The sequence below is a fragment of the Lepisma saccharinum genome, chromosome 10 (genome assembly GCF_977018435.1).
Source record: "Lepisma saccharinum chromosome 10, izLepSacc3.1, whole genome shotgun sequence".
Taxonomy (NCBI): Eukaryota; Metazoa; Arthropoda; class Insecta; order Zygentoma; family Lepismatidae; genus Lepisma; species Lepisma saccharinum.
In genome coordinates this window covers 76,223,185-76,238,270 of record NC_139238.1, presented here as the reverse complement: position 1 = coordinate 76,238,270, position 15,086 = coordinate 76,223,185, and the positions used below count along the sequence as shown (strand labels likewise).

The 15,086-nt window shown below is 38.8% G+C and overlaps 1 protein-coding gene across 4 annotated transcripts in view; it reads left to right on the top strand.

Annotated features, from left to right (window-relative positions):
- Window positions 1-15,086, top strand: part of LOC145993951 (uncharacterized) — a 276,598-nt gene that overhangs the window by 189,875 nt on the left and 71,637 nt on the right. For all 4 annotated transcript variants that reach the window (XR_014442307.1, XM_083129925.1, XM_083129926.1 and 1 more), the window contains exon 3: window positions 10,066-10,163. Coding sequence is in view for 3 of the 4 variants with exons in the window: in XM_083129925.1 (XP_082986051.1) it covers window positions 10,066-10,163 (98 nt within the window). In the remaining variant the exon portion in view is untranslated. The remainder of the gene's footprint in view (window positions 1-10,065; window positions 10,164-15,086) is intronic.

The following is a 15,086-nucleotide window of genomic DNA, read 5'->3' as shown; positions in this document are numbered from 1 at the left end:
ATATAAATATGAATAAAAGTGAAATTAAATAGCATGCATATATATATATATATATATATATATATATATATATATATATATATATATATATATATATATATATATATATATATATTACATTCTAGGGGTTCGACGTGTTGACCACACGTCACCCCATCACTGGTTGAAGATCTCCACACCTCTAGGTAGGATTGTGGGAGGGAGACTGGCAGTTGGGAGATAGGCCAAGGCCCTTACGGGCTGTAGAGCCACGGGTTATTTTATATATTATATAGAAATAACTATAACCCTAGTATGTTTATATAATGTAGAGTAATGACGTGCTCGTATAAAGTAAATATAACTTACCCAGAAGGTCCGCAACCAACATTATTATTGCAGAGTATAGTCTAAAATCGCATACTTCGTAAATACATAATATGTAGATTAGATGTACCTAGAATAGGTGTAACCACAATAGGATTATAGAAAAAGTACATACACATACATTTACATTCATACATATATAGATTTATACATTGTCACACTCGTACACACATATTACATGGATATAAGCATACATACACAACATATTCTACAGCATAAAGAAAAAATCACGATGTCTGGATTATCCGTTGCATCCGAAACGGATATCGCATAATTTTGAAATCCCGATATCCGGTATCGGTATTTTGTAGACATTCCTTGCAAGGACGCACACGTTTTCTATCTCGGCCACGGTAGAGGTCATCAGCACCACGCTCCGGTCACGACGCGACAGACAGAGCCGTAAACGCAGCTCTACTTTCATACAGAATGGTTTCTTTGTATGATTTTTTAGCCACGTGGAACATTCACCATCGCTCACGATCGCCTGAAGTTATGCATGTTGCCAAAAAGGAACTGGAATTCTCCACGAGAACCTTGGAAGGTAACTTTTTAGGAATTTCTACCTGCATAATACTTTGAATGTTGTGGAAGGCACTTTACAATTGTGCGTCAAGCAGTCGTGACCTTCGCTTGGGATTGCCTCGTATCTTCAGCCAACTTCATGTCTTGGCATGCTATCAAGGTCATCCCACTGAAGTTCGTATCGTGTGCATGTTGCGATGTTCTTCTGTCAAGAGATAATTGCCGTCGTTATGGAATCGTAAAAAGATTCTTAAAATTGCTATAATTTAGCGTACAGATCTGCAAATATTTGTAGGCTAGGAGGCTAAACCCGTTATTACCAATTCCTTTTGAATATGTTGTTTTTCTATCATCTTTCGTATCGTTGGTCCACTGGACGCGTTACTCGCTTTGTTGTACAGCACATAATGTGCCTGGTAGTTTGTCATTTTCCATAAAATCTGTGTGTTCCTTACAACACTGCCGTGCGCTGATTCACCGCAGGAAATTACGTCACAGATGCGATGTTGGGTTGACAGCATCTGGCTGTAAGTTCAGACGCCAGAGCCTCGCTACGCTGCAAAATTCAGTCTAGCGTGTACTGCGTGAAAGGGACGTTGACATTTGAGTGTCTTCACAAAGGCTACACCAATACTACGTATTCCTTCTCCACTGAAACTTCACTCTCTACCCTTACCCAATCCAGGCTCTGTCCGTAGTTCCTTTCCCGAACAATCGCCTAACCATAAGCAAAACTAAACAAACAAAAAAATCTCACATTACTTAATTATTTTTTTTCTTCACAAAGGGTCACCCCTCATACCCCGGCCACGAATTCGAATCTCAGCCCGGACATGGGCGTTTTGGGGAGGGTCTCTACATCAATTTCATATTATCATCACTCATCCTCATCTTCGCGATTAGACAAAAGTGGCAGAAATGCGAAGTGAAATAAACCAAGTCAACCAATCAATCAATGTATCCTGCCCAGCACAATTGTTTCTATCCTCTTGTGTTTGTTGTGTCCGTATGTGCTTGTTTTAACTTTTTGTGTTCCTTTTTTTATTGTTATTATTAGAACGATACGTATTCAGTGAGGTTAGGTGGCCGATCAGTTAAAATGGTAGACTTTCTGTCTCGCCACCGAAGTTCTCGGGTTCAAATCCCGTCCTGGACATGTGTCCCTTCCCTTAATTGATTTCGTCTTATTACCCATCCTCATCTTAGCGATTAGCCGAAAGTGGACGGTGTGTGGGAGCGAGAGAAAATTTCACTCTGTGGTCTTATAACATTAAAAACGAAAGAAATATGATTGCCGTTGGACCTTTCAAAATTCCATCATACAACCTTGACTTTCCATAAACCTTTCGAATTTAAAATAATATTGTGCACGATCCTCGTTCTTACGACGTTGTTGCGTTTTGATTTGTTTGACAATCGGACGTTAATGTAATGGATATAGGTCATAATCGTGCAATCTTATGTGCAGGAAGCGTAATACATATACATACTGCGGTTATTATGTTTCTCCTTTGCTAATGCGTACGGTATTGTTAAAAAAACCAACTTCTATACATCAACATACAACAGGTGATATATTTTATATATTCTAATAGTGCGGATGAAATTGGGGGGGGGGGCATTGTAACCCTTCAATTTTGTAAGGTATAATCTCAATCATCGTGAGGTAATTGGAGAGCTACGAATGAGGAGGGTAACCCGTCATAGAAAATCTACAACAACGAGGGGGGCAGGGGGGGGGGGATTATGGCGCAAGTTGCGCCATCGAGATTTTTTGGGGGGATTTTCCCCCTTTAAGTAATATAAAATTCAACATTATATATTTCTCCAAAATATATCTACAAATTTTACACCTTAAATGGACCGTTTTTAATCCATTAGATGAACAAAAGAAAGTGTTTAAGGGTATTTTCGAAGGGGGTAGGGGAGAAATATCCTATTTTTACATTTTAGGCCTTAATTGCACGTTGGTTCTTTCTTGGGGGGGATTCTGAATTAAAGGTTGGGGGGACAGTATCCAACTCTAGGTCTTATATTATGGCGGGTATTTTAGTTGGAGGGATTGAGCATTAAATTGAGGGGGTATCCAATTCTTGTATATTACTATTCTCTTGGGCTGTTGCGGAAATTCTGGTGTGGAGACTGAGAATTATTATTACTTTTTTTTTTTTGAGTAGGTAATATTCACTCTTCAATATCAACAGTACGTCTAAAATTGGCATGGAAATTTTTGGTGGTAGGATTGAGTATTAAATTTAAAGGAGGAGATAGGAAGCTCTTGATACAACTGTTAAATCTTAGATTGTCAATAGATTTCTGTAGTGGAGAGAGAGTTCGAACATTAAATTTTGGAGACTGTTTTCGACCCCGAACGTGCCAAAAGAGAAGCTAGAAAAGATTAAATATATCAGGATCCTAAGAAAGTATTGACACCCCATTAAATTAATATTCTTGAAATTCCGCAAGGAAATGGATGTTAAAATTTTCTTGCGAGAATGGTGGTTGGCGCTTTACTGAGGTGAATGTGAAGTTTTATGCTACAGTTGCATTACAAGACAGAAGCGATATTCATTAATAACACCACTTCTTAAAATAGTATAATGCTTAGTGTTGATATACTGCTTAATTTAAAGCAGGTGCTTTAAACAAAAATATATCGAATCCGCATTTCTAACTTCTTGTCACAGGAAAATTTTACTTTAACAAGTTAAATTTGCACTGAAGATAACATCCACGTAATTATTGTTACGGGTTACTAAAATAATTATATTTACCCCAAGAAAACTGCGGGGGGGGGGGGAGTTCTTTGAAAGAGGAACCGTATTATATTATCGCCCTGAGCTTAAAAATTTCTAGCTAAGGTTCTGTAATGTCTCGTGAAACAATAATTGGATTGGTCATAAGGCTAGAGCATGTTATTTGGTTTGCCGACGTTGAATTTTCTATCTCTATCTTAGTTGTGTAACAATGTGTGTTAAATACCCAAATTGTGAGTTTTATAACCCCACTCACAAACACTATTTATGTGCATATTTACTTAATTTTAATTTACTACATTTAACCAACCAATGTGCAAGATTTAAGTTTTTTCGAAAATCGAACAATTAAAAGATATGGACAGTTTAACATGGTATTTCATTCAAATAGACATACATAAATTATTACGTATTCATCCAAACTATTTTTTGGGGATTGTGATGAACGATTTTAGTGGCGGTCTTGAGTGATGGGCACCTCTGTTTAGAGAGAAGGGGCAGATGAAGTATAGTGTTGAGTAAAGCTAAGAAAAAAGTTACTTTCGGTAGACACCCTGTCGTAATTAAATACTTTGTGGGGATTACGATATGGTTTGATGGCGAGAATGATATGATTTGGGGGGGGGGGGACGCATGACATGATTTTTGGGGGGATGCACCATTGGTCATGGGGGGGATGGGTACTCCTGACTGGGGGTTCGTCGTGGTAACCACGCGTCACACCGTAACTGGTTGAATGATTTCTCACCTCTCCAGGCCCGCAGTCCGTAGGTAGGGCCTGACGCTCACTCTTGAGCCACAGGTTGTTAGTTATCATTATAACTAATGACTAGGGGTAGGATTTTCATGACTTAGCATCTTTTTCTGGTGAGGGTGATGTGTTCTTTAAATATATAGAAATTCATATTATGAAGAAACTCAATAAATTAAGGTGCTTTTTAAGGGCATATTTTGGCATATTTCAGCTTATTTTCGCTTTTTCAAGAAATACAGTCATTTTCGAAGCGTTCTTACTCCCATGTTCACTCGTATTGTATTATTATTATTATTTTTTTGGACTGCAGAAAAATCTTTTTCATTTTTATTTGAAAATTTAGAGAAAGTATTCATTGTGCATTGCAACTCAAGGCCTATAAAGTGAACTAAAAATAGTACGTATGTGAAAATATCTCAGCATTTAGATATTGATGTTTGAAACAGTCCAGTTATAAGGGCATATTTTTCAAATTATAGTGCATATTTTGTACAATTTTAGGTCATAAGAGCATATTTTATTTTGCATATTTTGGTGATTTTTAGGTGATAAAAATCCTAGCCCTACTAATAACAATACTAAAACTAAGCTACTATTACAAAAATCATATGAGATTTACTGGGTATCAGTATAGTTAAAGTTGAGTATGAAAGAAGAGGTAGGGGATGCTAAGATACATCATGTGAGGCAATGTTCTGGAAAGGCCAGCTTTTCCACGAAGGTGTCAGGAATGGATTTCCTGGGATTCTTCAGGAAAATGTTTGCGATGGATTAGTGAGAAAATGTTGTAGTTGGCCCCTTGGTCAGATCCTGTCCGGATTATCCTCCTGCCGGTCTTCAGGTCTGCGTGGTTGACTTGTCCGCCGACAGTCGGACATTCCAAGGACGCTATGTAATGTTTCCCCCTAGTAGGTCTTCCAGGCAGTGACGGTGCCAGCCTGATATAAGCGGGAGGCTACAGTTTTGTTTTTCAAATTCTCGGGGGGATAACATTGCGCGGGGGGGGGGTGCTCAGGACTATTTTGCTAAATAACTGTTACATTTGAGAGAATAGGTAGAACACTCAACCTCTAGTTGCCAATAGAGGAAAAGGTCTAAATATGGGCGAAGGTTTAAATATGGGATTTGGAGTTATCAGCGCTCCCGGGTGCTGCAGCCTGGCAGAGGCTGTGGGAACTGGTTATCTGTCAAGGACAAAGGTTGCAGCGCCAATTCGCAAGAGTAAGTGGTGGTTAGTTTCGGCCTTGGACGCTCTTATAGAATTGCGACCTCCGAAAACGTTTTGCAGGTATGTTTTAACTCAGCGTTTTCTGAATTGTCATCTGCTTTGTATAGGTTATGATATTAGCGGTGCATAAAACAAATGTGGGCTTTTATAATGCCATGATTTGTTTGTGAAATATGTACCACAGAGTGCGAAAATAAATTGAAGAAGAAAAATAGCGTGATTGTCTAAATATGGGCTATGACATGAGGTCTAATGCTGAGATCACATTTTCAACAAATATTTGGATGTTTTTCTTAATTTCGATTTTTCCCATTCCGCGTGATTTTCAAAACAACAGATTATTCACAAATATGAATTTTATAATGTTTTAGCGATAAATGACTGTTTTTTTTAAAATTTTAATTGCTTTTTGTGATATTGCCACTAGTAGCCCATATTTAGACCACAATTTTGAAATACATCATTTTACCATTTTTTGGAAATTGCTTTTTTTTAAAAAAAAAAAATTGAGACCTTCTATACCTTAGCATACTATTCAATTTAAGTATATATTTCATAGATATGCATTTTAAAGGCAGGTGCGTGGTATATTATTTTTATCCTCCGAAAATGACAAAATAAAAAGGGGGGCCCCATAGTTAGACCCTTTCCTCTACGATTACGAAGGTAACACTTGATTTGCGGCAAACTGGAAAAATGTTCTTTCAAATCCAGCTGTTTGTTGATGGACTATGCACATTGGAATAACACAAAGCTTAAAAAGTTCGTGAAAGGCAATATTGAACGTTTCAACCATTGCAAGCAGCTGCTGAAGGGTTCGTATTTTGAATTTTCTTTCTGCCTCGTAGCGTGCCATAACTTTAGGCATCAGCTTTAATTCGGACTATAAACTGACCATATCACAAGAGTACTGGGCGGCGAGAGATTGTAGATTTTCGTACTTCAGAAAATCGTCACTTTCTGAATTGAAACGCTTAACTCCAATCAAAACATCATTGTCCTTATCAAAACGTCACTGTCCTTAGCAAGGTTTTGCTTTAATTTAGGAAATAGGTGATCATGAACTAGATTCTAACTTTAATATTATCTTCACATGTAGCTCTTTTCCTTCCACATGCTCGAGTTGAAATGGGATACTATAACAGTACTGCAGAAATTATTTTAATATGTGGGCCTAGGCCTACGAGCATTAAAATTGCCCAGCCGTACTCGTATATATATGCGAGATATATTCATTTTTCGCTCCTGTTAGCCCTATTCCTAAAAACAGTGATTCGATTTATACAGGGTAATAATTGTACACATTTATCTGTACGAGGGGGGGCTGGAAAGTTCATGAAATCACCCAGAAGAAATAAAAATTGAAACAAATTGTTGTAGCCATTAGAAAGAGCATATATTGTAAACCTCTTATCCTGCATATGATCCTTTTGTCATTGTTATTTTTTTTGTTTCACGTTCAGTAAGAAGAGATGGCGGAGGACCTAAGGAAATTTGAGAAGAATGAGCTTCGCAGTGTCATCAAGTTTTTCATGTTGCAAGACAAATCCCCCATGGATATCCATAAAACTTTGCATGAGACTTTGGGGGAACATGCCCCAGGATATACAACAGTAGCCAAATGGGTGAGGCGTTTTAGGACTGGACATGGTGAGACTGAAGATGAACCCCGCTCTGGCAGGCCTGCAAGTGCAGTGACTAGGGAAAACATTGTCAAAGTGCACGACATGTTCATGGAGAATAAGCGCATATCCACCAAAACCATTGCTGCGTATCTGGGGATATTGCGTGAGTGTGTGGGTGTCATAATATCAGAGTATCTGGACATACGGAAGCTCAGTGCGAAATGGAACCCAAAATGTCTGAATGCTGACCAGAAGAGAACACGAGTGCAGATGTCACGGGAGATCGTGCGCAAATTTCAACACCCTTATGATTTTTTGCGCTGTCTGGTGACTGAAGATGAAACATGTATTCACCATTATGATCCACAGACTAAAAAGCAACCCATGGAGATGCGCCACAGTGGGTCTCCTCGACCGAAAAAGTTCCGAAGTCAAAGGTCAGCAGGGAAGGTTCTGGCATCGGTCTTTTGGGATAAGGACTGTGTCATCCTCATAAAATATCTTAAACAGGGTGAAAACATCAGTGCTGCTGTTTATTCCCAATATTTGATTGAATTGAAGGCGGCTCTGAAGGAAAAACGTCGGGGAAAAGTGAGCCGTGGTGTGCAATTTCTCCAGGACAATGCGCCCTCGCACAAGGCCCATCAAACCATGCAATTGCTGGCGGATCTGGGCTTTACCTGTGTACCCCACCCACCCTATTCCCCTGATATCGCCCCATCCGACTATCACCTCTTTCCAAACCTCAAAAAATATCTCAAGGGCACACATTTTCCGTCCGAAGAGGCACTGGTTGAGGAGGTGGAGGGCTGGTTTGCATGGCAGGACAAAACCTTCTATTTGAAAGGGTTACAAATGTTGAAACATTGTTGTGAAACGTGTATTGAGCTTCGGGGGGAATACCTTGAAAAATGTATTAAAATGGTTGTTCCAGCTGTATTCCTTCTGGGTGATTTCACGAACTTTCCAGCCCCCCCCTCGTATATGCACATATTCTTCGTCACCGTTGGAACCTCCAACCAAAAGACACACAGCCGCTGAAGACATTCATCTACCAGAAAGGCTGCAGAGTATCATGCCAATTTAGTATCAAGTTTGGCGACTTATGGTTGGCCAAATGGAAGTTTTTATAGGAAAATATTAAATAAGAAAACTTGTATGGTTTTTCTTATTTTCGGTCGAAATGCATCTACCGCACTATAAAAAACTAGGAGGGCGAATCAAGGCATTTGGGCCAATCGGGGCGATGGGGATGAATGGTGATTAAAATAGGGGGAACCTTCGAAGATGCCCTCCTCCCCCGTGTAATTTCGAGCGTATGCGCTCATGTCTGGTTCCTGTAGCTACACCAGGATAGATGAGATGGATGGACAGTCACAAGTGTGCGAATTAACGGAGGGAACGGTACCCCCCCCCCCCACACACAAATTATCCCCGGCAAGAGAAAAATATTTTTTATCCCTGACAGGGATGTTTTTATTTCCTTCAAAGAAAATTGAATTGAAATCATATACTATATGTTTAGAATTATCTATGTAGCAAACGCATACGTGGCCATTAATGGTTCAGTCATCAAAGACTTCCCAGCCGAAAAGTATGTAGAATTGCTCATTATAGGACACCATTCTGCAACTGATCAGCCTCACCGAGCCGAGACAGCAGCAGGCTGTTTTGCACTTAACTTTTCAGTACTGATATTTTACGTGTATTAAAAGTGTTCACGTGAAACTTGTAGGTAGTGTTAGATGGACATTTAGTTTAAATTTGATCACGTTTTCGTTATTACTAGTTTGATAGCACTTTTGTGTACAAGTTCGGGTTTTCTTAGAATGTAAATGTCAGGTCTATACCCCGTCCCATCTAACTGTGGAGCAGGGCCGTGCATAGCTGCGGAGAAGGAGGAGGGAAATTAAGTGGGCAAAGCCAATGCGAAGCAGAGAAATCTGGTAAATCCAGTCGCCTCCCCCCTCCATTCGTCTCGCTGTTCATTGGTGGAGCTGTCTCGCGTCACTACTTGCGCATAGAATTGTTCGTCTGCTCCACAGATAGCTGGGACAGGGTATATATACTATTTCTAAATTACGTTTAGATGTCATCATAAGATTTAATGACCTAAGTTAGAACTAATGTTCTAAGGTATTTGGATCCGCCATGGCAATAGTTTAGTTTATTGACTTGTAACATAGGAAATTTGCATATCCAAGAAAAGACCTCCCAAAATGAAATCAAAGATACGCCACTGAGCGGGCACCCCCCCCCCCAAAAAAAAAAACTTAATTCACATAGTGCACAACACAATTCCTACAGAGGCTTATCCTGGCGTCAGGCCCAGGCGCCAGAACCTCGTTAGTCAACAAAGGAAGAGATGTTTACCGAAAAAGTAACCCTTTACTGTCGTTGATCTCCAACCACGACTCAGCAAAGCATTGCGACACTTTCTTCCAAGGATTTCTTAATGTCGCTCCACTTGCTGCACAAAAAATCCTTCCATTCCTATCGCCTACCGTATCACGTGGCCGTTCGCTTCTCTTTCATAAAACACTAACTTTCCATTGTGACTGGGAACCGCGAGTGTGTGTTTGCTTTTCATGCGTACGTGTTTACGTGCCAAGCCGTTAAAAGAAGTCAGGCTCGAAAGCGCTCGACGGAATTTGCTTCGTAATGTGGGAAGCGAACGGTTACGGTCTTTTTCGGGTTCTCAATGGCAAACTCGTGATTACATCTTTCATTGCTCGTTCGCAAGCAATAAAAATTTGTATTGTTTATTGTTTGCTGTGCATTAATGGGGAATTCTCGTTTGGCTTTTTTCAGACTTACGCCAGGGACAAAGAAAACAGGGCGAGTCCATTATCTCCCAGCTCCACACTCCAAAGACAGGCAAGGGTCAGCCGAAATGTCCATATACCAAGGTAAGTGCAAGGTGCATGCTTTCAAAGGTTTCTGCGTGTGGCTTTCTAACAACTATGTTAAGATGGACGAGGGGTATAGTTTTTGATGGCTACAAAATCTTCCCTCCATCCATGGACGTCCGCAGGATTTTTTCCAGGGAGGGGCAAGAAAGGTATATTTTTCCAGAGGGGGTAAACGAAGGCAAATTTTCCGCAAAAATAGTGTTGTTCCCTGAAAAACATTGCTTAAATTTGAATTTATGGTGTTCATACAATAATTAACACACATTATTGTGGCTAAAATGAAATTATGTGTGAAATACATATTTTTTGGTTGACTTTCATTTTCCAGGGGGAGGGGGCATGGCCTCCCTTGCCCCCCCTTCCGGACGCCCATGCCTCCATCCGAATTCATCAGGAAGGCCTACCCTTGGAAAGTGAATATCGGGCGAAAATTAAGTTTCATTTTAATAACTTAATTTCTATGCAGGATGGGCTCCAACCCTTCGTGGACAAGGCCTATTTAGGGGGGGGGGTTCCAGAGGTCCGGACCCGTGCCGAAAGACTTAGCAAATACATACATTAAATAATGAAAATGTACTTCTTCGGCATTTGTTGTATAATCGATGCTTATTTATTTCCTCTGAACTTATTGGAAGACAAAGAATATATTGGGACCATACAAATTTTGGCGGTCTTAACTACACGTAAGCTAGATAATGAATACGTGCTGTTATATCTCTATTGTTGTAGTGTCTTTTTACCTATTGATGCAATATTAATAATACAGTAATTACATACTTTATTTATATTTTAATATAATTATCGTAACGTGTAGCTTCAGTCACTTGTAGCTTCTTCCTGGGTTACACCTGTTTACTTACATGTTTACACCTTTTGGTGACCCAGTAAAGCTTAGGTAATATCTGACTGCATTCCTGATTGTCAAGTTCCTGTCTGGAAAATGATAGCTAGTGTCTGGGATTTGGAAGTTCTTTTATATTAATGTATTTCCATTATTTGTGGATTATTACGTTATAATTTAATTATATTTATTTAAACATTTATATTATTATTATTTTTGAGACATTGATTCCGGAGCCCTCCGAAATATATTTCTAGATAGGTGCCTGTTTCGTGAAGTAGGCTTTCCTCAGAATCATTCATACCAGAACAAGAAGACACACGTAGGCATGCACACAGAGGGATAAAGAGGAAGAAAAAGAAACAAACAAACATAAAGAAAAGAAAGATAAAATATAAAGAGAACAAGAAAGAAACGAAAGTAATAAGAGATAAAAATGGAGAGATCAACAGAAAATAGAGTTAATAGCAGAGGAGAAAAGAGAGAAAAATAAAGAAATTAGCAAAACAAGAAAATAGAGAAAGGAAGTAAGAAACAAGAAAAGAGAGAAAGAAAGAAGAATAACAAGAAAATAGGGAAGGAAAGAAAGAGTAACAACAAAAGAGAGAGAGAAAGAAAGACAAGAAAAGAAAGGAAGAAGAATAACAAGAATAGAGGGAAGGGAAGAAAGAGTAACAAGAATATAGAGAAAGGAAGATGAGTAACAAGAATAGAGAGTACGGAAAAGAAAAATATAGGAAAAGAAGGGGAGAGAAAATGTGAGTAAACAGAACGAGAAAGAGGAGAAAACAAAGAGATTCAGAAGAAAATAGTGGAAGTATGAATGAAAGAGAGAAAGAAGAGGAGGAGAACAAAAGGGTAATACAGCATACGAGAAAAGGGAGAAAACAGAACAAAAATGATAGAGGGAGAATGAAGAAAAGAAAGAATGATAGAGGGAGAATGAAGAAAAGAAATATGGGACGTAAGTTCAAGACACACAGAAAGAGATAGTGATGGGGCAGGGTAATCTTAGCATCTACGATCACGAAGCAGATCCCAGTGGAACAAAGTTCACTGGCGACGTCCCAGTTTCCATGGCAACACATTTCATTAATTATAAAGAACTGATAATTACAAGTATTAGTAAATATTCATCGGAGTTTCAAATTCAAGCATTTTGAAGGGTGAAGGTTGGAGACAAAAAAAAACAGGTTTTTCTTCGTTGCCAAAATTCTCCTCCATCAGTTTGCGAAACGCTAAACCGTATGATTTTTTTTTTCGTTTTATCTTCATAAATCGTTTTTCCTCTACTGGCTAACAACGATAAGGATGGACAAGATTAGATAAAATCGAAGCCCTGTCAAACACGATGGCAATACCACAATCTTTATTTGTAAGAAAACAGGTTTTGTTTTTGGAATATCTTGTTATACTTCTGAATTGTGCGAGTCGCAAAGTAAACGTATTTTTGTTATTTAGCGTAACTTTTATGCCCCTTTTGCCAATCTCGGCCATGAGAACGAAGCTGATGAGGAGAACACTAACAAAGAACAACCATGCCGAGGCCGGGATTCGAACCCCGATAACTTCGGTGACGAGATGGAAAGTCGACCACTTAGCGCGCTTTTGAAATAAAAAAAAAATAGTCTGTTATTGCCTTTTCTTGCTTTTCGCTGTATTTCAATTCAAATCCTGAGTTTGGGTGTTCTTTGCGAGTGTCCCTTCATCAATTTCATCATATCATCACTCATTCTCATCGTTGCGATTTGTGAAAATTGGCAGAAACGCGATGTAAAACTAAACCAAATCATTCTTTCGTACTGTACTGACCACTCGCCCATTGACACTAGCCTACACAGGATTTTTTTTTTCCGAATGGGGCCTGGAATTATCAATGTGGATAATGACCATAATCAATGGTCATTTTTAGGGGGCTAGATGCCAAGTGTAGTGTTGCCATTTTTGTTACTTATGTACCTCTTCTACTGGGCCAGTGGTGCTCTCAACAGCTAAGCGAGTTAGTTTTGAGCTACGCCTACCAGGATTCGATGCAATGTTAATGGAATTAACAAAAATGAACGCTTTAACGTTGCTCCTCGACTCTGAATAAAATCTTAATTGCATCATAAAATTCATTGTTAAAACGGGCAATAGAATTAACATGCATTAAACATTCAAATTCGTTTTTACAGTTTTGTTTTATCTAACTGTAATCTGCTGAATTATGATAACGGCGCCATTAAGAATTTTAATTTCCGTGTTTTTATGGTAGTCTATATTACTACAGATGCCAAATGCATGCAATTAAGGTTGATGCACTTATTCACACACACTTAAACGTGTAGTTTGAGTTCTTTGAAACGGTCGTGTGTGATTTGTTCCGTTCATGCATTTTAATGCATCATACCAACGGTGATAAAAGTACCCTTTAAGGAATTTAATGCAGGGTTGTTAAGGGGCCAGGAACCCATAAATTCTAATGGGTTCCGTTGCAGGACCGGAACCTTTTTTCTCGCACAATTTAAATTCGGTCCAAGTTGCGTATTGTATCATTGAAAAAAGTTCATGGACCGAATATAAATTGAGCCGAAAAAAAAACGTTCCTGGACCGTATTTAAATTTTTCTAGAAAAAGTGTTCCTGCACCGTATTTAAATTTTTCTAGAAAAAAGTTCCTGGACCGTATTTAAATTTTTCTAGAAAAAGTGTTCCTGGACCGTATTTAAATTTTTCTAGAAAAAATGTTCCTGGACCGTATTTAAATTTTTCTAGAAAAAAGGTTCCTGGACCGTATTTAAATTTTTCTAGAAAAAATGTTCCTGGACCGTATTTAAATTTTTCTAGAAAAAGGGTTCCTGGACCGTATTTAAATTTTTCTAGAAAAAAGGTTCCTGGACCGTATTTAAATTTTTCTAGAAAAAAGGTTCCTGGACCGTATTTAAATTTTTCTAGAAAAAAGGTTCCTGGACCGTATTTAAATTTTTCTAGAAAAAAGGTTCCTGGACCGTATTTAAATTTTTCTAGAAAAAAGGTTCCTGGACCGTATTTAAATTTTTCTAGAAAAAAGGTTCGTGGACCGTATTTAAATTTTTCTAGAAAAAAGGTTCCTGGACCGTATTTAAATTTTTCTAGATAAAAGGTTCCTGGACCGTATTTAAATTGACCCGGATAAGGGGTTCCGGGACCGAATTTAAATTGATCTGGTAAAAGGCTTCCTGGATCGAATTGAAATACAGATAAAAAGGTTCTTTACGGTCCAGAAACCATTTACGCTTGCTGATTTTCTCACCTGGACCGGAATTTAGTTTATTGAAAATTCCTGGTCCTTTAACAACCCTAATGTCGAATCTGATGCTAATAAATTTGGCAACCATGTTCACATTGGCCTTTTCATTCACTTTAATTTAGTGCAGAACTTACTTAGTAATAATCACTGATACAGTGCTCTTTACAATTAAAGTAAAACTAATGGTAAAGTTCCCCGTGCATATAGCACCGTGCCATGAAGGCACATTTAGGGCTTGGAAAGGCACATATTCTCGGCCATTTTGGATATGATGTGATCAGCACCATGCTCCGGCCGCCATCATCCCCCAGGTACCCATTGATTTGAAGCATGGTGAGCCCCAGAGCCGCTTTATGCGTAAAAGATCCGACCTTAGATCGAACCCGGATCTCCCGCGTGGCACTCAGACGCCCTACCGATAAGACCACCGCGGTTCCTTAGTAAAACTAATGAACGAATTTAAATAATCGTGTATTTTGATAACCGCTAAATTAAGAAATAGAATGGAAATAGGATGCACTTCACTTCAAGCTTGTGTGAAGTTATCAACTGAGGGATAGAAAGTGTCAAATGGTGTCATTCACAGATATGCTGTACCCTAGACGCCTTAGTTTACTGTAAATGTAAATTATTTCATGCAATAATATTATTTTTATTGCTTCTCAAAATCCCATTCTTAAAATGATAGTTATTATTATGCCTTTTTCACTTAATTTAATTAGGGTATCCCCGATGGCGCAGTGGTAACGTCTTCGCCTTGTAATCAAGGGGTCCCGGGTTCGATACTCGGTGGAGGCACATAGTGGTTCGCA